The 23,478-nt window shown below is 48.8% G+C and overlaps 1 protein-coding gene across 2 annotated transcripts; it reads left to right on the top strand.

The window, feature by feature from the left end:
- The first annotated feature begins 6,280 nt into the window (after positions 1 to 6,280).
- ECE2 (endothelin converting enzyme 2) lies at positions 6,281 to 21,225 on the top strand. 2 transcript variants are annotated; one of them, XM_069472829.1, is made up of 19 exons: positions 6,281 to 6,450; positions 6,726 to 6,812; positions 7,154 to 7,289; positions 7,512 to 7,727; positions 8,489 to 8,613; positions 8,730 to 8,876; positions 9,033 to 9,098; positions 13,033 to 13,221; positions 13,920 to 14,062; positions 14,445 to 14,559; positions 15,669 to 15,779; positions 17,531 to 17,629; positions 17,734 to 17,811; positions 18,444 to 18,547; positions 18,745 to 18,855; positions 18,978 to 19,045; positions 19,224 to 19,414; positions 19,528 to 19,623; positions 20,266 to 21,225. In XM_069472829.1, the coding sequence occupies exons 1-19, from the start codon at positions 6,412 to 6,414 to the stop codon at positions 20,440 to 20,442; spliced, it is 2,298 nt and encodes a 765-aa protein (XP_069328930.1). In that variant the 5' UTR covers positions 6,281 to 6,411; the 3' UTR covers positions 20,443 to 21,225. The 2 variants fall into 2 exon arrangements, with proteins under 2 accessions (XP_069328930.1, XP_069328931.1); XM_069472830.1 differs by lacking the exon at positions 6,726 to 6,812.
- The last annotated feature ends 2,253 nt before the right edge of the window (positions 21,226 to 23,478 follow it).

Raw genomic sequence — 23,478 nt, 5'->3', positions numbered from 1 at the left:
CGCCCCACGGATGTGAACACGCCCTCTTGTCCCCCTTACCTCCTCCCCTCACCCCCCACCCCCGCCCTGGCTGGCCGTCAGCTGCGGCGTCACCTGCTTGCTAACGCGCAGGAGCTCTGGCGCAATCACTGGTCTGGCGGGGAGGGGGTGTCTCACATTCGGCGACAGTGACGCCAGCGCTGATAAGGGTAATAATCACCCTGCACCTTCTCTGTACGTTCACATCCCAGGCGGAGGCGATTCCTACCTTATTCTGGCCAAATCACATAGCTAGTGAGGCTGCCCAGTGTTGGGTTTCCTTCTTTCCACACTTCCTCATCAAGTGTTAGTCCCAGGGACACAGAGGCTAATGCAAGGTGGCTGCCCTCAGGGAACCGGACGCGGAAGTGGTGCAAGAGGATGCCTCAGTGCCAGCCTCACTCAAGGCCCCAGGCCTGGGGGACAATCCTGCCAGGACCTCCTCTGCTCTGTCCCAGTCTCTTGGATGAGGGCTGCAGCTGGAGGTGGAGGCCCAGCTGGAGTGAGAGGAGCCCTGACACTGGAAGGACTATAGAGGGAGGAGCTCAGGGTCACTAGGGGGGAGTCTAGAAAATTCCATCTCCACTACAAGTTGTCTGGCAATGGGTTCCAATCCTGACTCTGCCACTTTCTAAGTAAGCTTGAACTGAAGGACCATATTTAAGGCTTTTAAAAATTAATTCATTTGCACTTGTAACATTTTAAGAAAATAAGAAAAATCACACATAGCCTTTGATATATAATATATATCCTTCCAGTCTTTTCTGCCACATGTTTGTATAATTTGCATACCTCTCTGAGCCCCATTTTCTAGGCTGAAGCATAGAGATGATCAAACCTACTTACTAAGGGCAGATTTATAGTTGAAGTGAAATTGTCCTGAGGCGAAGTGGGTTGTCTCAGAAGGTAATAAGCTACCCCTCACCTAAAGTGCTAAAAAAGGGGCCAGTGAGGGTTCTTGTTAAGGATGTGACCAGAGCACTGGGCGCAGAATTGAAACAATTCTCTTTTCTCCTTCCAGAATGAGGGAGATTGGAGGAACAACAATTTAACCTAGAATTAATTTGGTTAGCACCTTCTTAAATAATCTTATTCCTGTTTCTGCTGTGCATGTTGGATCATGGTTAAAGCAAAAGATCCAAGTGCAAAATTACAGAGATTTTGCGATATATAAGTTTCAGCTATGTTGTCAAAAATGTGAGGGGATTTCTTTAAATTCTCTACTTAAAATTCTGATGTTCTGCATCCTGCCCATGAGAGGGAAAATTCATTTTCACAGCTAAAATGAAGCAAAGTTTGTATGGAGTTGTGTGACAGTGTGACACTATTGAATTTCTCAATAGTATACTTGCTTCATATATTCTAAACAGAATAATATGCCTTTTGTCAATGGCACTTTTATTCAAATAGAAACTGTAGATCTGAGTAATAAGTTGAATAGGGACCCACCACCCCAATTCATGTCCACCTATAACCTCAGAATGCGCCTTTATTTGGAAATAGGTTTTTGCAGACATAATTAAATGAAGAGGAAGTCATACTAGATTAGGGTGGGCCCTAAGTCCAATCACTGATATATCTTTATACAAGGAGGATGGACACATACGCATAAGGAAGAAGGCCTCATGAAAGAGGCAGAGATGGGTGTGATGGAGTTACAAGCCAAGGAACTGCTGGGAGGCAGTTGGGATTGCTGGGAGCCAAGGGAAGCTGGAAGAGGCAGGGAAAGATTCTTCTCCAGAGCCTCTGAGGGAGGATGGCCCTGCTGACACCTTGTTTTTGGACTTCTGGCCTCCAGAACTGTGAGAATAAGTTTCTGTTGTTTTAAGTTACCCAGTTTGTTACAGCAGCCTTGGGAAACAAATACAAGCTGTTAAAAATATTTTGGGTACTCTTTTTACTATCATTTCTTATGACCATGATTGTGCTTCCTTAAACTTTCTCTGGGGGCCCTTTGCTCCTACCCCATCCACTTGAAGGAAGCCCAAACTGTAAGAGTGTTTCTAGGATTCATTTTATTTAAAAGAAGCTGATAAATGGCCTGGCGCGGTGGCTCACACCTGTAATCCTAGCACTCTGAGAGGCCGAGGTGGGAGGATCGCTTTAGCCCAGGAGTTTGAGGTTGCTGTGAGCTAGGCTGATGCTGGGCAACAGAGCAAGACTCTGTCTCAAAAAAAAAAAAAAAAAAATGCTGATAAATTACCAAAAAAAGAATGAAGAAGATCTGTGTGAACAGACATGGTAAGATCTCCAAGGCCTGCCAAAATGTCACCAAATAACAAGTTTAGAGTACAATTTCATATGTGTGGGAAATGTACACATATACACAAGTATACACACCTACACACACACACATATATATATACGTATAGTGTGTTTAGGTATGGAAATACATATAAAAGATCTAGAAGGATACATATCAAACTGCTAATAATGGTTATCTCTTTTCTAAAAAAATTTCTTTTAGAGACAGGGTCTCACTATGTTGCCCAGTCTGGACTCATACTCCTGGGCTCAAGTTATCCTCCTGCCTCAGCCTCCTGAGTAGTTGGGATTACAGGCATGTGCCACCATGCCCAATAATAGTTATGTCTGAGGATGGTATTGGGATCCCAGCAGAATCAATTTCATCTTTTATTCTATATATTAGCAAGAAAAAGGCTTTAATAATTTTTAAGAGGTTTAAACCCAATGATACAGTCCACTTACCAAACATCACACTTTAGCTCTAGAGTGACTGTGAAAGGACAATAGTGTAGTGGTTAAGAACATGGAATTTAGATTCAAATCAAGGCTCTGTTTTCCACCTGATGTGTGACTTTGGGCAAGTTATCAAGATTTCCTAAGGCTCCTCATCTGTAAAATAGGGACAGTGATATTGGTAGAATCTATCTTAATAGGTCATTGCAAGGATTAAATAAGTTAACATATAAAGTGCTTAGGTAAATGTTGGACTGTAGACATGTTAGCTATTACTGTACCGAAAAACATAAAGAAAAAGTTGAAAGTAATGTCATCATTAGATATATTCATACTAACATTTTGTTGCATGTCCTTCCAATCTTTTTGAATCTGTGCTTTTATACTTTTTTGCTTCACAAAAATGAGATTTTATAATCCTTTTCCTCCCCAACTTAACTCTATATGGAGAACATTTCCCTATAGCATTAACTCTCTTCTAGCATTTGTAAATATCGCTTAATATCCATTGTATGGATGTTTGATTTATTCAGCAAGTCCTCTACTCTTGGACATTGAATTTCCCAATGTTTTTGGCATTATAAATAGTACTGTGATGAATAAATGTTGTAGAAAATAAGTGACGATATTTTATACCTCTTCCAGTCAAGAAGTAGAATCTATTTTCCTATCCCTGAATCTGAGCTTGACCATGTGACTTGCTTTGCCCAATGTGGACATTAGCAAATGTGATCCAAGCAAAGACTTGAAAAAATGTTTGTATATTGGGGTTTGCCCCTCTTTTTTGCTGAGAATCCCCAGACCACCATATGAAGAAGCCTGGCCTAGCCTACTGGAAGAGGAGAGACTACATAGAGACAGGGTTCAAGCAACCCAGCTGAAGCCTAGACCATCCAGCTCCTGCTGAGCTGGCCCATCCTGAACCACCCAATCAACCCACAGAATATGAGAAATAATAAATGTTATTTTAATCCACCAAGTTTGAGGTGGTGTGTTACACAGCAAAAGCTAATTGAGATAAACATCCTGTGGATAATGATTATTTCCTGGAAAAATTTCTCAGAAGTAAACTTTCTTGGTCAAAGAGTGTGCAGACTTTTAAACTTTTTTTTTTTTTTTTTTCCTCTCAGAAACAGGGCTTCTCTCTGTCACTCAGTCTGGAGTTCAGTGGCATGATCATAGCCTCAAACTGCTGAGCTCAAGCGATCCTCCCTCCTTGGCCTCCCAGTGTTCTGGGATTACAGACTCCCTGGATTTGAATCCCAGCTCTGCCATTTACTAGCTGTGTGGCTGTTAGCCTTCCTATGCTTCAGTTTCCTCATCTGTAGAATGGCTTCATAAGTGTTCATACAGCAGCTAGAACAGTGGCTGGCACATAGTAAAGTGCTGCATAAGCTTGTTATTTCCAGTATAGTGTTGCAGCAGCCATGGGACTATTTCTAATGATCCTATTGTCAGGAGGTCCTTATGAAGTAGCTTCGGTTATACAGTCCTGCACTGCATAATAACCTTTCAATCAATGATGGACTACATATATGATGATGGTCCTGTAAGATTATAATACTTTACTTTTACTGTACCTTTTCTATGTTTAGATACACAAATACTTACCATTGTGTTACAACTGCCTACAGTATTCTGTACAGTAACATGCTATGTAGGTTTGTAGCCTAGGAGCAATAGGCTATACTAAGATAGCCTAGGTGTGTAGTAGTTTATACCATCTAGTTGTGTAACTACACTCTGTGAGGTTTGCACAATGACAAAATCACCTTAAGACAGATTTCTCAGAAAGTATCCCTGTCATTAAACAACATGTGACTGTACCCATGTGACCATGTCATAAGGGGATTTTCCATGTGACAGGACCAACCCCGCTGCCATTCTTGGGGGGAAAGGGGAAAGTGGTGATTGCTATGATGCCACATTGTCTTCAGGGTGAACATGAACAACTCCAGAGACTTATCTCGAGTAGATTTCCCAAGGCCTTGCTGCTGCAGACTCCAGTATGGCTGGATTTGAAAGTTCCTTGCTCAGGGAATCCCTGACTAACCTAGAACCCATCTGCCTACTCTACCATCTGGGAAATAGAACAGGCTTCCTCCACCCTTACAATTCTCATTTCTACTTATAGGGTTGGAATGATATTAATTAAATTAAAATAATAATAATAATAGATAACACACTGAGTGCCCATTATGTGTCAGGCACTGTCCTAAGCAATTTACAAATACTGTTTCATTTAATTCTCACAACCACCTTTGAAGTAGGTACTATTCTTATTTTACAATGAGGAAACTAAGTCTGAATCCAGAATCTTCCATCCTAACTGTGACACTGTACCGTCTCCTGCTTAAGAATATGCAATTTTGGGGTGAAAAAATGCCAAAGAAAGCAATCCAACACTTCTCAGCCTAATCCATTCATAATCCACCCTTTCTCAGCCACAAGAACATTCTGTGTTGGAACCACTTTGCAGCAAGATGTCTGAGAACTGAAGTGAGAGTCAAGAAACGGATTATGCATTTGCCACCACTTCAAGCCTTCTCAGGTCAAATTCGTATACTCGCTTGGTAGGAGTGGGGGTGGGAAGAGGAAATGAGACAGTCTCTCCCCCCACCATTGTAAAAAACACTAGGCACTTTTCAGCACAGCAGACTGCAACAACACTGGGCCTGATTAAGGAATGACAATATGGAAGACAGATGGCAGATGCATGGATGCCACACTATTGCCTTTCAGTTCAATATTGCTTGGTGGTTTTTTTTTTTTTTTTTTTTTTGCCTTGTAAATCTCCCAAATAAAATGGTTTGCTTTCCCCAAGTTAGAAGTGTTAGCACGTCTTTTCTTTAAATATCTGTGTATGGCTGTTTTTTTCCCTGCCAGTTTGTCACCATCTGTAACCCTCCCTTTATGAGATGATCTGATGACAGCAATTATGTTGGAGAGTAAAAATGTGGCCTTGAAGCAACATGTAAGAGTGCAGGCAGTGTGGACTGCGCGTTGTGTGCAGGGGATGCTGCCCTGCACTTTGAGTGTGTGTTGTGTGTGTAAGGAATGACAGTGCACTTTGTGTGCTGGCTCTGGGTGCCTCGCGTATGTACACACTGTGTATGAGTATGCAATGTGTATACATTCTGTCAGCGTCTTGCGTGTGTGTGGACTGTGTGTTGGGCTGCGTGCCTGCCTGAATACTCGGGGTCTATGTGCTCTCTGTGTACATGCCCTGTGGACACCCCGTATGTGAGTGGACTGCCTGTGTGCTCTGTATATGGACTGTGCAGACTACTGGGGGAAGCTGTTCCTCAGGAGGACATATTTCTCTAAAGTGTTTAAAGGGAACGTGGAGGGCCTGACATTTGGGGAATTGGGCCTGGGTCAAAGGAAACTAAACTATGGGTGGCTTGCATGGGGGTGCTGAGATGGGTTGCTGGCCAGGAGCAGTGGAGGGGTCTCCCGGCGTTGCTGGCGGAGAGCCCGGGTCGGCTCCTCCCTCTCCCCCGCTCCCCCCATCCCGGGCGGCGCCGCGGGGGGAGGGGGACTCGGGCAGGCGGGGGCCACGGCGGCCAAGCAAGGGGCTGCGCAGCGGCTGTGATGGCGGGCGGTGGCGGGGCCGGGCGGGGGACGCGGGCAGCGGCCCGGGTGCGGGCTGGCGGCCGAGAGCCCTAAGGCGCCGTCTGGCCCGACTCCACCATGAACGTCGCGCTGCAGGAGCTGAGCAGCGGCGGCAACGTGAGTAGGGCCCCGGGGCTCCCGGGGCTCCCGGGGAGAGGACCCCGGTGGAGGGGTACGAGGCGGAGGGGTCGACCGCGAGTAGGCAGGCAGCATCCAGCTCGCGGACATGGGGCTGCGTACCCGGGTCGGGGATGAGGGGCGGTGTCAGGGGGACCCCACGCCGACAGCCGGGCAGGCGGGAGGGGGCCTGAGGGGCAAGAGCATTGGGGTAGGGCCGTGGGCAAACAGCTCTCTCTGCCTGACCGCGGTGGGCGCCCCCGACTGTCTGGCAGATGGTGGAGTACAAGCGGGCCACGCTTCGGGATGAAGACGCACCCGAGACCCCCGTAGAGGGCAGGGCCTCCCCGGACGCCGTGGAGGTGGGCAAAGGGGTTCCCCCTTCTCACCAGGCCCCAGCCCTGGCATGACGCCTGGCATACCCAGGAGCTCTGGGCTGTTCTGGAGGGTTACCTGCCCCCACCACCTCCGCTCCATCTCTGGCCTCTGCGCTAGGACCATGGTGAGGCCATTCTAAGCCATGACGTTGCACAAAACAGGCTCAGGGCTCAACTCGGCCTGCCTCATTGCCCCTGGGCCCAAAGTTAACCCCATTAGCGTCTTTGCTCCATGGCTCTGGAAACTGCCTAGTGCCTTCACCCTCTGGTGATCTTGGATCCCTGCCCTGCAGCTCAATTGCTTTCTGTCCCTCTGTGTTCCCCAGGTGGGATTCCAGAAGAGGACAAGACAACACTTAGGCTCACACACACAGCTGGAGCTAGTCTTGGCAGGTGTCTCTCTACTACTGGCTGCACTGCTTCTGGGCTGCCTCGTGGCCCTGGGGGTCCAGTACCACAGAGGTAGGTGGGCCCACACTTGTCACCAGCCCTCATAGCTCTGGAGGCTCTGGAGGCTGAAGGACCTCTAAGATTTCCTTTGGTTGGGGCCAGCCTTCCCCACAGAAAAACTCCTGGTTTTTCTTTCTCTTCCCAACCTTCCTACTATCATTGCCCTTCCAAAGAGTTTGCCTCTCCCAGACTGACTGACAGTCTCCTATCCTCTGGCCATGTCCCCTGCCACAGACCCATCCCAGAGCACCTGCCTCACAGAGGCCTGCATTCGAGTGGCTGGAAAAATCCTGGAGTCCCTAGACCGAGGGGTGAGTCCCTGTGAGGACTTTTACCAGTTCTCCTGTGGAGGCTGGATTCGGAGGAACCCCCTTCCTGACGGGCGTTCGCGCTGGAACACCTTCAACAGCCTGTGGGACCAGAACCAGGCCATACTGAAGCACCTGCTTGGTGAGTGGGGCTGTTACGGAGGCCTTGTGCTCAGCACAGGGCCTGGCATTTATTAGGTACTCAATAAATGTCCATGAATGAGGAAGTGTTCTGTGAACACTCCTGAGGGAGGAGATGCAGAGAACAGGGCCTCTTGAGAAGTAGAGATGGATTTGAGGGGAGCAGATCTCTGAGTATAATGGAGGGCTGCCCCTCTGCACTGCTTGGATGGTCGAGGTGTGGTAGGCACCAGCGAGCCTTGCAGCGCTCAGATTTCTTTGAGGGTCTCTGTGGACAGGGGAAAGGAGTCATGATTTGCTGTTTCAGGCAGTCTTTCTGGGTCTACATTAGGAAATCTGCTCATTGATAAGGCAAGGAGAGGCTGGGTGCCATGGCTTATGCCTATAATCCCAGGATTTTGGGGGGCTGAGGTGGGAGGATCACTTGAGGCAGGAGTTTGAGACCAGCCTGGGCAATATAGGAAGACCCCATCTCTATAAAAAATAATTAAAAAAAAAATTAGCTGGGCACCGTGGTACCCACCTGGAGTCCTACCTACTTGGGAGGCTGAGGAAAGAAGATTGCCTGAGCTCAGGAATTCAAGGCTACAGTGAGCTGTGATCATGCCACTGCACTCCAGCCTAGGTGACAGAGCAAGACCTTGTCTCTAAGAAATAAATAAATAAATAAATAAAGGCAGGGAGGGGAACTGAGCAATGTCCAGGGACTCCCCCTCAGCAGTTAACCTAATTACCACCTGGCCCCTGTGTTTTACCCCACAGAAAATACGACTTTCAACTCCAGCAGCGAAGCTGAGCAAAAGACTCAGCGCTTCTACCTATCCTGCCTACAGGTAGAGCGCATTGAGGAGCTGGGCGCCCAGCCACTGCGAGACCTTATTGACAAGGTAGGACTGCGGGGTGGGCTTCAAGCAGGGAAGCTGGAGGAGTCTTGGGAAAGGATGTGGCCCAAGAAAGCTTTGGGGGCCCTGTGCTATAGCTTTCACTTTTGGTCTCTACTCAGATCGGTGGTTGGAACATCACGGGGCCCTGGGACCAGGACAACTTCATGGAGGTGCTGAAGGCAGTAGCAGGGACCTACAGGGCCACCCCATTCTTCACTGTCTACATTAGTGCTGATTCTAAGAGTTCCAACAGCAATGTTATCCAGGTGCTGGGTTCGGGAAGGGCGAGGAGAGACTTATGGATGTTTTTCTGAGCCCAGATGTCCCTCCCCTGTGACAGGGAGGCTGGGCTGGCCCCCGACCCCTACACAGGAGTCTGGGTCCCTGGCGGGGACACTCACCTCCTTTCTTTGCCATTGCAGGTGGACCAGTCTGGGCTCTTTCTGCCCTCTCGAGATTACTACTTAAACAGAACCGCCAATGAGAAAGTAAGGAGCATCCTCAGAACCCCAGTCCCTATCCCTTGCTGAACTGGGGTGATTCCTGTTGACTTTTCCCTTTGCCCAGGGTCAGAGCAGGGAAAGTGAGCCTATTCTGTCACCTAGTGAGCCAACTGCCTTTCCTGCCTTCCTTCCTCCCTCTTATTCTTCCAGGGAAATTTTATTTTATAGGTACCTACTATGTGCCAGATGCAGTGGGGAAATTCTGAGGTATAAGTTTCAGAGCCATTGTCCTGGTAAGCTTTTGGTGTTTGTGGGTTTATGGACCTAGATGTATGAGAACGAGGCTCAAAAGAGGGTTCCTGGCATTCAGGAGAGACTCCGGTAGCCAGAGAAGGCTTCCTGAAGAGATTGCACTTCAGCCAGGCCCTGTAGCATATGTAGGAGTGGATGAGGTCATGCTGGGTGGAGAGACCAGTTTAAACAAAAGTGTTGAAGAGGGAAAATCTAGGTGTGTTTGGACCATGGGAAGGGGTTCAGTGTGGCAAAATATGGAGCTCAAAGCAGATGGGAGTCTGGAGCGTGGGCGGGGACTAGCTATGGAGGGAACACTGAATACCACACTACAGAGCTTATTCTGCAGCTCTCAGAGAACCGTAGTGTACTCCAGAGCAGGGAGGGAGCGATCCAGTGCACAGTGCTTTGGGAAGCCAGTTGGCTGGGATGTGAGAAGTAGATGCGAGAGCCTGGAGATGAGTTAACCATCTCTGTAGTACTCTAGGGTCTGAGTTGTAAAGGCCCAGTGGAGGCATGGCAGAGGGAATGTTAGGAGGGGAGGATGCAAGAGAGTTGTTAGATGGTAGAAGAGGGAAGAGGTGAAAATGGTTGAGGCTGTGAGCCTGAGCGATGGTGGAATAGAGGGGTCCTTAGGGAATCAGGGGTGTCGGCAGGAAGAACCAGCTTAGGGTACACTGGAGAAGAGCAGACAGTGTGATGTCACAGGAAAAGGAGAGACTTGGAGTCAGACCTGGATTCCAGTCTTAGCTCTGCTGCTTGGTGCAAGTTGATTAATCTCTTTTAGGCTGTTTTCTCACCTGTAAAAGGGGATCATAGCATCTACCGCATATGGTGTTTGGGGTGGAGTGGGGCTGTAAGCTTATGCTCCTGCATGTGGCAGACACTCAGGGTGTGGGAGGTGCTCACTTTAGACTGAGTTTGAGGGACCTGGGTACCTTCTAGATGGAGAGACCAGAGACAACTGTGAAAGTCGTGTGGAGTCCGGGAGAGGACAAGCCTGAAGGGAGCCAGAGGTCTGAGGGGCATCTCCTTAGAAACCTAAGCAAAGGCTTAGGAGGGGTGAGAGAAAGGAGGAGAATAGAGAAAGGAAGGAAGGAGACTCTTGAATTTTAAAGACAGTAGGAGAAAGAATCAGCAAAGGAGATTGCTATGGAGTAGGACAACCAGGAGAGTCATTTGTCCTGCTGTCACTCATTCGCAAACATTTACTGAGCATTCCTCAGCCAGATCTCCTCTAGGTACATGGTGAATAAGGCACTGCCACTATTCTCTAAGTGGGAGAGAAGACACAAAACAGCCTGTTACATGGCTGTCATGTCTGCAGTTGTCTGGACTGTTAGAAAGCAGAAGCATAGGGTTCTAAGAGTATAACTGGGAACCAGGTCCTAGGGTGAGGGTAGACTGCAGCGAAGGAAGAGTGTTCTGCAAAAGGAACAGCTTATGCAAAGGCTCTGAGGGGGGAAAGAGTATGGCCTATTGACCATACTCAACACGAGAGGGAAGCAGGAGGGGAGAGTGGCCAACTTCTTCCAGACAGGTATGTAGACTCATGTTATGAGCATTATGGGGAAAATTTAGGATTTATCCCAAAAGAAATGGAAAGAGAAACTCAAAAGTGGTATGAACAGCTGGTATGGTGGCTCACACCTGTAGTCCCAGCATTTTGGGAGAGTGAGGTGAGAGGATCACTTGGGGCCAGAAGTTTGAGACCAGCCTGGGCAATATAGTGAGACCCTATCTCTTAAAAAAAACAAGAAAGGCCAGTTGCGGTGGCTCATGCCTGTAATCCTAGCACTCTGGGAGGCCGAGGAGGGAGGATTGCTCAAGGTCAGGAGTTCGAGACCAGCCTGAGCAAGAGCGAGACACCGTCTCTACTAAAAATAGAAAGAAATTATCTGGACAGCTAAAAATACATATAGAAAAAATTAGCCAGGCATGGTGGCACATGGCTGTAGTCCCAGCTGCTTGGGAGGCTGAGGCAGAAGGATTGCTTGAGCCCAGGAGTTTGAGGTTGCTGTGAGCTAGGCTGATGCCATGGCACTCTAGCCCAGGCAACAGAGTGAGACTCTGTCTCAAAAAAAAAAAAAAAAAAACAAGAAAAATTAGCTCGGTGTAGTGGCATGTGCCTGTAGTCCCAGCTACTTGGGAGACTGAGGCAGGAGGATTGCTTGAGTCCAGGAGTTTAAGACTGCAGAAAACTATGATTGTGCCACTGCACTCCAGCCTGGGCAACAGAGTGAGATCCTGTCTCTTAAAAAAAAAAAAAAAAAGGTGTTGTGAACAGATGTGTGATTTGACATCACCTGAGTTGGAGGAAGAGATAATTTTGACAATGCAGGAGAGAACCACATGGTCCCACAGTTTGGAAAGGGTGGGAAGAAAGCCTTGGGTTTGGTTGTCAGCATGTCACTGGTTGCCTTGACCAGGAAGCCTCCTGTGCTGGGATCTAGGGGAAGCTGCAGTGCAAAGGGTTGAGATAGGATAAAAACTAGGAGTAAAGCAGGGTTCAGGAGAGTCTCAAAAATAAGTCTTAAGCTGAAGGGAAGGAGGTAGGGAGAGAAAGGAGTAAGGTGAGATCACTGGTTGAATGCTAACCAACCCCCTTAGAAGCTGGGATGGCTGAGACTGGCACTTAAACTTCTTCCTCTGGCGCCAGAGAAATGCTGAGGTACAGAGAATGGATATTAAAGAACCTAAGCACTTTTCAGTAAAGTTGAAGAGGAGATGGCCTTTGGTGATTAGGAGAGCCCAGGGTGGGGTTTCAGGTTAGGAGTGGGAGTGGTTTCTGGGAGGAGGACCGCTGGGAGTCGCTGCTGCGCAGTGCTGAGGGGCTCTTTGCAGATTTTCATCCCTTTATTCAACAAATATTTATTGAGCGTCTAATAATGTGGCAGCCAGTGTGCTCAAGGCTGAGACTGCAGTGGTGAGTAAAGCAAACACAGCCCCTGTCTCATGGAGCCCGAGTGCCAACAGGGTGAGGCTACATGAGTTTGTCCACAGCCCCGGGGTCATCAGGCCTGGGCCACATTCTCACTCTGCCATCTGCTAGCTTGTGATAGGAGTCAAGCCCTGTCACCTTTCCAGGCTTGTTCCTTCATGTGTAAAATGGGACTCTCATCTGCTTTCTGGAGTTGCTGTGAGGTGTGGAAGATACATTATATGTAAAGCTTCCAACAGAGAGTCTGATACATGTATACATATGTGGTCACTGAATAGTTCGTTTCCATGCTTTTCGCTCCCTTGGAGACCAGAGAGGAGTGGAGAAAGCAGCAAGTTTGAGGCCTGGCACGTGTCACTGGCGGGCAGGGACAGCTAGACAGGCTTTAGGAGATGAGAAGGCAAAGCAGTATGGGAAGCAGGTCCTTCCACTGCATCTATTCTGCGCTAGGCCCCATTCTCAGCCCGGGGATACAGTGGTGAATGAGCTGCTGAAACTTGGAACAGCGCTCTGCTGGTGTACCTCCTTCTTGGGGAAATAGGTGATAAACAGGTACACGAATAAATAAACAACACAGAGCAGATGGTGGCCAGCACTGTGTCAGAAATGCAGCTGGGACATCCAGGAAGGCTTCTGGAAGGAGGACAAACAGATGAGAGAGTGAGCAGGGGAGGTGGCCAGACAGATCCTCTCGGCCTTAGGCAGGACGTGTTGCTGGGCTCTGAGGACTACTTGGGCCCTTGACAGGTGCTCACTGCCTACCTGGACTACATGGAGGAGCTGGGGCTGCTGCTGGGCGGACAGCCAACTTCCACACGGGCGCAGATGCAGCAGGTGCTGGAGCTGGAGATACAACTGGCCAACATCACAGTGCCCCAGGACCAGCGGCGAGACGAGGAGAAGATCTATCACAAGATGAGCATCTCAGAGCTGCAGGTGGGGCACACAGGGGACTGGAGGGGCCAACTCTGGCACGGACCACCCAGCTTCCCTTTATGTCATCTTCCTGAGGCAGCCAATCCTTTCCTCATTTCCTTGCTTTTCTGGGTCTCCCATCTGCACTTTTGCTATCCTAGAAAGAAAAATGGTGTCCATTTTAGGCCACCTCTCACTGGGCCATCCTTTGGCCCCTTTCTTGTTGTCTGGGAATGCATAGAGGAATTGTTTTAAAAATTTATCACAACTTGTATGAGATGTCCACAAAACAATGAGAATAGAAATGGAAGCTTCTCCTGGAGGGCCCCTACTGTCCCAGGCATTAATGCTTTAGGTGTTGGATTATGGAAAAGTTGGGGATAGGGGTGGTTCTGGAGGAGAGGCCAGGTATGTGGGGGAGGGTGTCGGGGGCATGGTATTTTATCAACTGTTATGAAAATATCTGGATATCTGTACCCCAGCTGAGTATCACACGTGCTGGTTTTCCTTGTATAATAAGTGGCTGGGCTCCCAGATTGAGGGGTGCTCGGGCTTGGAAAAGGGTTTATTGCAGGAAGGAATCACCAAGCAGCCAGCAGCTGTTGCAGCTGTTGCTATGGCAACGAGAAGGGCTTCCAGGCTACAGCACATCAGTGGGGGAGGGGTCTACTGGAAGTCAGGTGGGCAGGCCGGGAGGCCTGAGATGTTTTTGCTCTCAGGCTCTGGCGCCCTCCATGGACTGGCTTGAGTTCCTGTCTTTCTTGCTGTCACCGTTGGAGTTGGGTGACTCTGAGCCTGTGGTGGTGTATGGGACGGATTATTTGCAGCAGGTGTCAGAGCTCATCAACCGCACGGAACCAAGGTGGGGGGGAGTCCAAGGTGTGGGTGGTGGGACTCAGGGCTCTGTGGAGGTCTCTGGCAGGGAATGGGCATAGTGGACTGGTGTAGCCAGATAGAGCGACATTTGGTAAGGTAGAGGACCTTCCAAATATTAAATCAGAATGTCTGCAGGCTTTTTCTTCTAGGCTAGGGTCTCATGGTGCCCATTTGTGATCTCTATTCCCATACCTTGCTCCAACCTTACTTCTACAGCCAAGAGTGTGGTCCCAGGGTGAAAGAGGGACTCTGGGACAGCCTCCACATATACCTCTCAGGACTCCTGCTGCCTGTATATTCCCAGGGGCTATTTGGGGAGGAAACGGTACCCCACCTGTCCTTTCCTTATTTTTTGGTCTGGATGCCAGTGTCCTGAACAATTATCTGATATGGAACCTGGTGCAGAAGACAACCTCCAGCCTGGACCGACGCTTCGAGGCTGCACAAGAGAAGCTGCTGGAGACCCTCTATGGTACCAAGAAGGTAGGCTCTCTGACTCTGCCTCCACTTTCTGATCCAGCCTGATGCTGCACACCTTCTGTGTGTCTGGCACCATTCGCCTCGTGGTGCACAGGTGCATAGTATGGAGCACAAAACTTGGAATCAGCCAACTTGGGTTCTAATCCCAACTCCCTTGGGAATGTCACCCAGCCTCTTTGACTCTCCATTCCCTGGTCTATAAAACAGGAATAACTTGCAGGGTCATCAGGAAGATTAACTGAGTTAATATAAGGAAAGCACTTACCAGTGCATGGTATGTACAGGTACTCACTCAGCTTTGATGATGACGATGGAGAAGTTTAATAAATGTTGTTCTTAGTTTCACGATGCCCCATTAAATGGGGGGAGTGAACATGTAAACAAATACATTAGGGGCAGGTGCAGTGGCTCACGCCTGTAATCCTAGCACTTTGGGAGGCTGAGGCGGGAGGATCACTTGAGGCTGAGAGTTTGAGACCAGCCTGAGAAACATTGTGAGGCTTTGTCTCTACAAAAAATTTTAAAAAATTATTACCTGGGTGTGGTGGCACGTGCCTGTAGTCCTACCTACTTGGGAGGCTGAGGCAGAAGGATCACTTGAGCCCGGGAGCTGAAGGCTGCAATGAGCTGTTATTGAGCTACTGCACTCCAGTCTGGGCAACAGAGCAAGACCACAAGACCTTGTCTCAAAAAAAAAAAAGGAAAGAAAGAAAAGAAGTAGAGTTAGTAGACACTGGTGATAGACTGGGTGTGGGGCTAGTGAGATGGAGGAAGCTGAGTGACTCTCAGGTTTCTGGCATGGGGGACTGACTGGATATAACATTGAGATGTGGATCTGAGCAAGGAAACTTCTGGACTCTAAAGGGCCTTTAGAAATGTAAGAAAATAGTGCTAAGAATAGAGTGGGCAGCACATGTGTTCTACTGAGGTTTCATGCTGGATTTGGCACACTTTGAGATATTGCCTTTCATTTTCCCTGAGGGAGAAATGGCACCCCACACCCAGGACTCTGTTGTCCTGAGCTGAGAAAGGCTAACCCTAGAGACAGAGAAAGGCCCTCAGACTGGAGGACAGAGCCATCCCTGGGGGTCTGACCCTTTGTCCTTTAATAGTCCTGCGTGCCGAGGTGGCAGACCTGCATCTCCAACACGGATGACGCGCTTGGCTTTGCTTTGGGCTCCCTCTTTGTGAAGGCTACGTTTGACCGGCAAAGCAAGGAAATTGTGAGTCCTCAAGGTTCTTCCACCATTACCCCTTGTTTTATTTAAAATTTACTACTTAGTCAGGCACAGCGCCTCATGCTTGTAATCCTAGCACTTTGGAGGCCAACATGGGAGGATTGTTTGAGGTTAGGAGCTGCAGACCAGCCTGAGCAAGAGCGAAACCCCATCTCTGCAAAAAACAGAAAAATAAGCTGGGCATGGTGGTGCATGCCTGTAGTCCCAGCTACTCAAGAGGCTGAAGCAGGAGAATCTCTTAAGCCCAGGAGTTTGAGGTTGCAGTGAGCTATGAAGACGCCACTGCACTCTAGCCTAGGCAACAGAGTGAGACCCTGTCTCAATAAATAAATAAATAAATAAAATTTACTATTCATATATGTGTGGACATATAGAAAAACGACTAGAAGGAAATTCATAAACAAATGAAGAGTGGTTGCTTTGGGCTTTGGGATTATGAAGCCCCTTTTATGATCCTTTAAAGTGTTCTGTATTTTCCAGTTTTTCTATAAGGAGTTTATGTTAGCTATATGCCTAGAAGAAATACTATTTATATTTTAGGAGATGATAATGGCTATGCTGAAAGTATTATCTATAAATATATTTATGGCAGTGTTGTTGATAATAGGGGAAAATGAAAACAGCTTAAATATACAACCATAGGTTAAAGGAAAAATAAATTGTGGTTACGATGGATTATGAGGAGGCCTTTTAACTTTAAGTGAAAAAAGGTGGGTTTCTTTCAGGAGCTTGTTTCTGAAACAAAAAAAGAAAAAAGTGGGTTTCAGAAAAATATATGTTATACAACATAATTCTGTATTTTATGTGCATATCTGGGTGGGAAAATCAAAATGTTATGTGATCTCTGAATGATTGGATTATAAGTGGTCCAATTTTTTCTTAAACTCAGTTCAATTTTCTAAATTTTCTATTAATACCCTCCTTTCATAGATAAAAACCAATGCGGCTGGGTGTGATGGTGCAAGCCTGTAGTCCCCACTACTTGGGAGGCTGAGGCAGGAGCATTGCTTGAGCCCAGCAGTTTGAGGTTGCAGTGAGCTATGATGACACTGCTGCACTCCAGCCTGGGTGACAAAGTGAGACCCTGTCTCAAAAACCAAACCAAGGCCAGGCGCAGTGGCTCACGCCTGTAATCCTAGCACTCTGGGAGGCCGAGGTGGGCGGATCGTTTGAGCTCAGGAGTTCGAGACCAGCCTGAGCAAGAGCGAGACCCCATCTCTACTAAAAAATAGAAAGAAATTATATGGACAGCTAAAAATATATATAGAAAAAATTAGCCGGGCATGGTGGTGCATGCCTGTAGTCCCAGCTACTCGGGAGGCTGAGACAGGAGGATCCCTTGAGCTCAGGAGTTTGAGGTTGCTGTGAGCTAGGCTGACGCCACGGCACTCACTCTAGCCTGGGCAACAGAGTGAGACTCTGTCTCAAAAAAAAAAAAAAAAAAACACAACAAAAAAAACCAAACCAAATCAATGCACTATATTAAATTTTAATATTAATTTAATTATCTTATTGTCAATTAAAATTTTAATTAATTAGAAAAAAGCCATCCACAATCTCGGTACCTTCACAAATGGTGTTTCCTTCTCATCCTCCCCAGATGCCCAGTCTTATTTCATGAGTCCAGGCATTCCCACGTTTCCCCTGGAGGGACAGGAATGGGGCACTGGGGTGGATGGGGAAACAAGAAGGCATTAAGTGCAGGTAGAGGCTGACTTGTGCCCTTTCCCTCCCAGGCAGAGGGGATGATCAGTGAAATCCGGACTGCCTTTGAGGAGGCCCTGGGTCAACTGGTTTGGATGGATGAGAAGACCCGCCAGGCAGCCAAGGAGAAAGTGAGCCGTAGCTGGGGTTGGGGCGCCATCTTGAGGTGGGGATGGAGCATACAGTTTTGCTGCTGGGAGCCTGGGGAGGGAAACCCTTAACCTGGTCTCCACAGGCAGATGCCATCTACGATATGATTGGTTTCCCGGACTTCATACTGGAGCCCAAAGAGCTAGATGATGTTTATGATGGGGTGAGTACCTGTGCTAACCAGTACTGAATTTTACCTCCGTTGAGGGCACTGTTCCCCAGCCTCAGTAATTGGGGCTCAAGCACTGGGAGGGAAGGAGGTGCTTGCTTGTTGGTTCCTTTCAGAGACAGATGGAAGGAACCAACATTGCTTAAGTGTTGGCTCTGTGCCAGGCCACAGGCCAGACAGAAGTGAAAGATAGTGTTAACAAACAGGGATTTGGAGTCAAGCCTGCGTCAAATCCTGTTTCTACCCCTAACTGTGTAACCTTAGGGGTAGAGGCAAGACCTCTCCAGGCCTCAGTTTCTTTATCTGTAACATGGGGATCCTACTAGTACCTCCCTGATAAGGTCATTGCGAGAATAAAAGAAGGCAGTATGGATGTATGTACATACATTCTACCTTCTTTTTTTCTTTTATCCTCACAACAACCCTATGAGGGTTGTAAAAAACACAGCACCTACAACATAAGTGCTCTTTAAATATTGGCAATTATTGTTTACTAAATATTTTACTCTCATTTTACATGTGAGGAAACTGAGGCTTGGAGAGGTACTGATCAGTAGCTAAGCTGGGACTACTATCTTCTCCAATGTATTCTCTTGTTTGCTTTCTACTTCCCACCATTCCTGTAGTATGAAGTCTGTGAAGACTCTTTCTTCCAAAACATGTTGAATTTGTACAACTTCTCTGCTAAGGTGATGGCCGACCAGCTCCGCAAGCCTCCCAGCCGAGACCAGTGAGCGTGGGGGCCACAGACAGTTTGGACAGGCAGCAGGAGAGGTGGGGGGAGGTTTCCTGGGATGCGGGAAAGGGCTGGCAAGCCTGACTCCAGACCTGAGGTACAAGGCCCTTGTAGAAGCCAGGGCAGGGCCGCTGGGCTAGGAGGGACATCAGGAGAGCCAGAAGCCTCAGCCTCTCCCTCTTCCTCCCCAGGTGGAGCATGACGCCCCAGACAGTGAATGCCTACTACCTTCCCACTAAGAATGAAATCGTCTTCCCTGCCGGCATCCTGCAGGCCCCCTTCTATGCCCGCAACCACCCAAAGTGTGTCTGAGGCAGGAGGGGCTGGGTGCCGGGGTCTGTGCCTGTGGGTGAGCTGGGTGCAGTGCTGGAGGGATTCACAAGTACCCCTGCCATGTCCTCACTCAGCATTCCTCACCTACCAGGGCCCTGAACTTCGGTGGCATTGGCGTGGTAATGGGCCACGAGTTGACACATGCCTTTGATGACCAAGGTAGGGCCTGTGGAGTTGTCCCTTCCAGCCTAGAATTCCCAGTGGCTCCTGCAAGGCCTTGGGGTATTGGGGCAGGCCCCAGGGGTGCTGGAGTCTGTGGACCAGGATGGTGGGAATGCTGCTGCCCTCAAGGGATGAGCTCTGGTCGTGGTGGGGTGCAAAGGTGAGTTCTCCTCAGGGCGAGAGTATGACAAGGAAGGGAACCTGCGGCCCTGGTGGCAGAATGAGTCTCTAGCAGCCTTCCGGAACCACACGGCCTGCATGGAGGAGCAGTACAACCAGTACCAGGTCAATGGGGAGAGGCTCAACGGCCGCCAGACGCTGGGGGAGAACATCGCCGACAATGGGGGTCTTAAAGCCGCCTACAATGTGAGTGGCCTGATTAGCCCTCCAGTGGCTGAGGCCCACTGGCCTGGGGTGAAAGGGCATTGGGTGGAAGTGGGCAGGCCCTGGTGGACTTGCTGCCCACTGCTCCTCCCCAGGCTTACAATGAGTGGCTGAGAAAGCACGGGGAGGAGCAGCAGCTGCCGGCCGTGGGGCTCACCAACCACCAGCTCTTCTTTGTGGGATTTGCCCAGGTATTGCCCTGCTGGGAGGCCTGGGGCATGCAGGAAAGGGGCTGGGAAATGGGCCAAAGTGGGGGTGTGGAAGGTGGCTGGAAAGGCCTGTGCCAGGGCCTCTTGGCTGGGGCCCATGACAGCAGCCTGGGGAGGCCTGAGGGAGGAGATCGCAAAGGGCAGGGCTGCCCTGCTTGAGGGAAAGGGGTGGAGCAGGCACTGGTCCTTACCACATTCCTGTGAGGGAGGTATGAGGAGGACACTAAAGCTCGGGGACACAAAGTGGCTTGTCCAGGGCCACCCAGGGATAAAGTAAGTGTCAGAGCAAGGACTCAGGCAGGGTCTCTAGGTGCTTTGCATAACAGCAGGCAGCCTCTGGGGGCTTTGCTCTTTTCCTCAGCTGTGTCCATGCTGGGCATCCTGATGTCCAGGGCAGCTTTGGAAGCGCTTCAAGGAATTTGGGAGGGAGAGTGTGTTTGCCCACTTTGGTGCTGTTGGCAGAGGGATTGGAGCTGAGATGCAGGCTCAGCCCTCTGCAGTGTCCCTGAACTGAGGCACCGGAGCAGTGGTGGTTTGTGCCCCAGGATGGCTCTGCAGTAGCCGAGTCTATGGCCCGGCTCCACACTAGACACCATATGGCCCCATGTCTGTCCTGGCCCGCAGGTGTGGTGCTCAGTCCGCACACCAGAGAGCTCTCACGAGGGGCTGGTGACCGACCCCCACAGCCCTGCCCGCTTCCGCGTGCTGGGTACTCTCTCCAACTCCCGTGACTTCCTGCGGCACTTCGGCTGCCCTGTTGGCTCCCCTATGAACCAAGGGCAGCTGTGCGAGGTGTGGTAGACCTGGGTCAGGGGAGGAATGGCTGGCTGTTGCCAGCGCCTGGGGCGGTACTCTCAGAAAAACTGTTTGCCCCTGGGTTAGGAGAAAGCAAATGCAAGCTGTGCTGGGTCCAGCCCTGCCACACCACAGGTGACATGAGTACCAACTAGTCCCTCCTTGACCACCATATTGTGCCTCTGCTTTGGGGGTTCCCCTGTCTCCAGCAGAGCCCCACCATTCACTGTGACATCCTTCTATGTCACCCTGCCTGGAAGAGGTCTGGGCTGGAGTGCCAGTTCCCCCAGGACAGAGTCTGCCTCCTCTGACCCCAAGCTCACTCATGGGGTTACTATGCCTGTCCCACTCTGACCTTGCAGGCCCGAGTGGTGTATCTCCCTGCTTCTCCCAGGGCTCACTCAGTGCTACCTGCCAGCCCCACCCTCAGGGGCTACCCCCACTCCCGGGCTCCTTGTCCTTGTGCTGCCGTTTCCAGTGCCACTGCCGGCCCTCACTGACAGATGCCCTGTGCTTAGCTCCTAGTGGAAGCCTGAGGGCCCGTGAAAGCTTCCCTGCTGCCCCTGTTTCCCTGGGCTGAGAGCGGAAGTGTGAATGCATAGGGGGTGCTGGTTTCTGTATCTTAAGGCACAAGTCTTAGGGGGTGACTAATTCCTCCTGGGCCAAACAGAAAAACAGATAGAGCAGAGAGAGGGAAGGACAGAGTTTATTTTTACAGGGAAGAGGGTGGGGAGGGTGTGGACTTGGCCCTATAGGACCCTGTGCCAATAAATAGACACACATCAGTCAGCTTGTCTCTTCCTTCAATCCTGTTTTCATTTATTCATTCACCCATTCCACCAATATTTATTGAGCAACTACTGTATGTCAGGAACTCTTCTAGAGACTCATTTATTCACTCACCAGATATAAGGGACTGTGATTTGAAGCCCTGAGAAGACAAAGAAAAAGAAGCAGGGTAGAGGAATGGAATGAGGTTGAGTCTGGCAGGGCAGAGTAAATCCTCTGCTCATTGGTGGCCATGTCCCCATTGCCAGCTGTTCTATTGCTGGAAGGAGTTGCCGCTGCCCTCCGCTGGTGCATGCAGCTGGGCTTGACACTGAGTCTGGGTAACCACCGGGCCAGGGTTGGCTTAGAAGATGGGTGACTCTTACCCTGTAGTGGAAGGAAGCCCTGGCCAAGGTAGCGTCACTCCCTGGAGCTCAGAACACTGGCCTCTGCTTGTAGATGAAAAGATAAACATTTCCTCATGGCCTCAAAGGCTCAGAGCTCCTGAGAATCAGTCATTCCACCTACACTCACTAATCAAGGCCTACCAAGTGCCAGGCACAGAGACTGCAAATATAGATTCTATGCTTCAGAGTGAGGGACAGAAAAGGAACATTTACTGAATACATCTTGTGTTCCAGGCACCTGTGCTAGTTTCTTTATTCATTCATCCATTTATTAATTTATACATTCATGGACTTACTTTTTAAAAAAATATACTGATTACCAAAAATATTTGTATCAGGCACTGGTGATACAAAAATGAGTAAGATGGGAAAGGTGGTGCACTTGTAGTGGCCTCCCAGCTACTCAGGAGGCTGAGGTGGGAGGGTGGCTTGAGCCCAGGAGTTCGAGGCCAGCCTGGGCAATATAGGGAGACCCTATCTCTTAAAGAAAAAAAGACGAAAGAAAAGAAAGATGAATAAGATGGTTTCTTTACTTATGTGACTCCTCCTCTTCTACTGGCACTTTCACCTTCATGAGCTCACCTAATCCTCATAGCAACTGTACTTTGTAAGTACTCTAGTCTTCACTTTACAGATCTGACCCTAACCACTTCACTACAAAGAGACCTGGGCTGAAGTTGAAGCTCTGTTAGTTGTATGATCTTGAGCCTGTTCACTACCCTGCATGAACCTCAGTTTCTTCACCTGTAAAATGAGAACTGCAGCAAAACAGTGGAAAGAGTCCAATCTCAATTCTCTTTAAAACTCAGTGCTCCCCAGGGTACAAGTAGGGGTGGGTTTGTTGAGTTTGGAAGGGGAAGAGTGAAGCTTTGGCAATGATTGCTGCTGGGGTCCCTGACTCCTTGGTGATGACACTGGCATGTGTCCCACAGTCTATATCCTGCCCCAGCTCTTTAGGGCACCAGACTGACCCATAAAGAACTGTATGCAGATCCCTGTCATGTTACCTCAAAGTGCTGGCTGCTCACCAAGAGAAGGAAATAGCTGAATCCTCAGGAAGGAGCAAAGTGTCTTCTTGAACTCCTTGACTGAGGGAAAGCATGGCCTGAGCCTCTGAGAGTACAACTCCAGGGTGGACAGCAAAGTGTACTGGAAAGAGGAGGGCCATCACATCAGGAGCCCTGGTCTGGCTCCAGCTCTGTACCTGCTAGCAGTGTGACACTAAGCATGGCTCATCTCCCCTCTTCAGGTCTCAGTATGCTCAGCAGTCTGCAAAATAAGTGGATTGGATGAGACAATCTCTCAGAACCATTTCAGCTTTAATGCTTTAAGAAGTGAATTCGTGGGCTTAGCAAATTCCAGAACCCAAAGAGATTTTAATAAATGACTTGTGAAGTTTGGGTGTTGCAGAGTGGATGAGATTTATAATGTCAGAGAGCATAATGATTTGAGGAGAGAGGTTTGGCAGGATAAAGCCTTGCCGTTTTCTTGACACCTAATTTCAGAGGCCAGCTTAGGATTCTGATCAGCTGGCCAATGTGGTATTAAGACTTCATATTGCAAAAAGATCAAAATGTGAAACAATAATAACAATGATGATGATGATGATAATTGCCAGCTGTCATTTACTGGGTTCCTATTTTGCTTAAGCTTATAAATGCTTAAGCTTTAAATGCTTTTACTAAGCATTTAAAAAATATCATTAAATGCCCACAATAATTTACAAGGAGGTTCTATCATTGTCTCTATTTTACAAGTGGAGAAACTAAAGAAAAAGATTACATAACTTCCAATGTCAGACAAGACAGATTGCATTAAAGTCAGATTTGGAATTCAGATCCTCTTAATCACCATCAGTTAGTCTTCT

The sequence above is a fragment of the Eulemur rufifrons genome, chromosome 7 (genome assembly GCF_041146395.1).
Source record: "Eulemur rufifrons isolate Redbay chromosome 7, OSU_ERuf_1, whole genome shotgun sequence".
Taxonomy (NCBI): Eukaryota; Metazoa; Chordata; class Mammalia; order Primates; family Lemuridae; genus Eulemur; species Eulemur rufifrons.
Note: the sequence above shows the minus strand (reverse complement) of the source record. Positions and strands in the feature narration are given on the sequence as shown.

What these genes read in the sequence shown, in the direction of transcription:
- ECE2 (XM_069472829.1), top strand. Translation starts at nt 6,412, where the DNA reads ATGAACGTCGCGCTGCAGGAGCTGAGCAGCGGCGGCAAC. An exon ending in GCCAGGCAGCCAAGGAGAAA is followed by an intron (nt 17,630 to 17,733) that starts GTGAGCCGTAGC and finishes TGGTCTCCACAG; the next exon opens with GCAGATGCCATCTACGATAT. An exon ending in TATGCCCGCAACCACCCAAA is followed by an intron (nt 18,856 to 18,977) that starts GTGTGTCTGAGG and finishes CTCACCTACCAG; the next exon opens with GGCCCTGAACTTCGGTGGCA.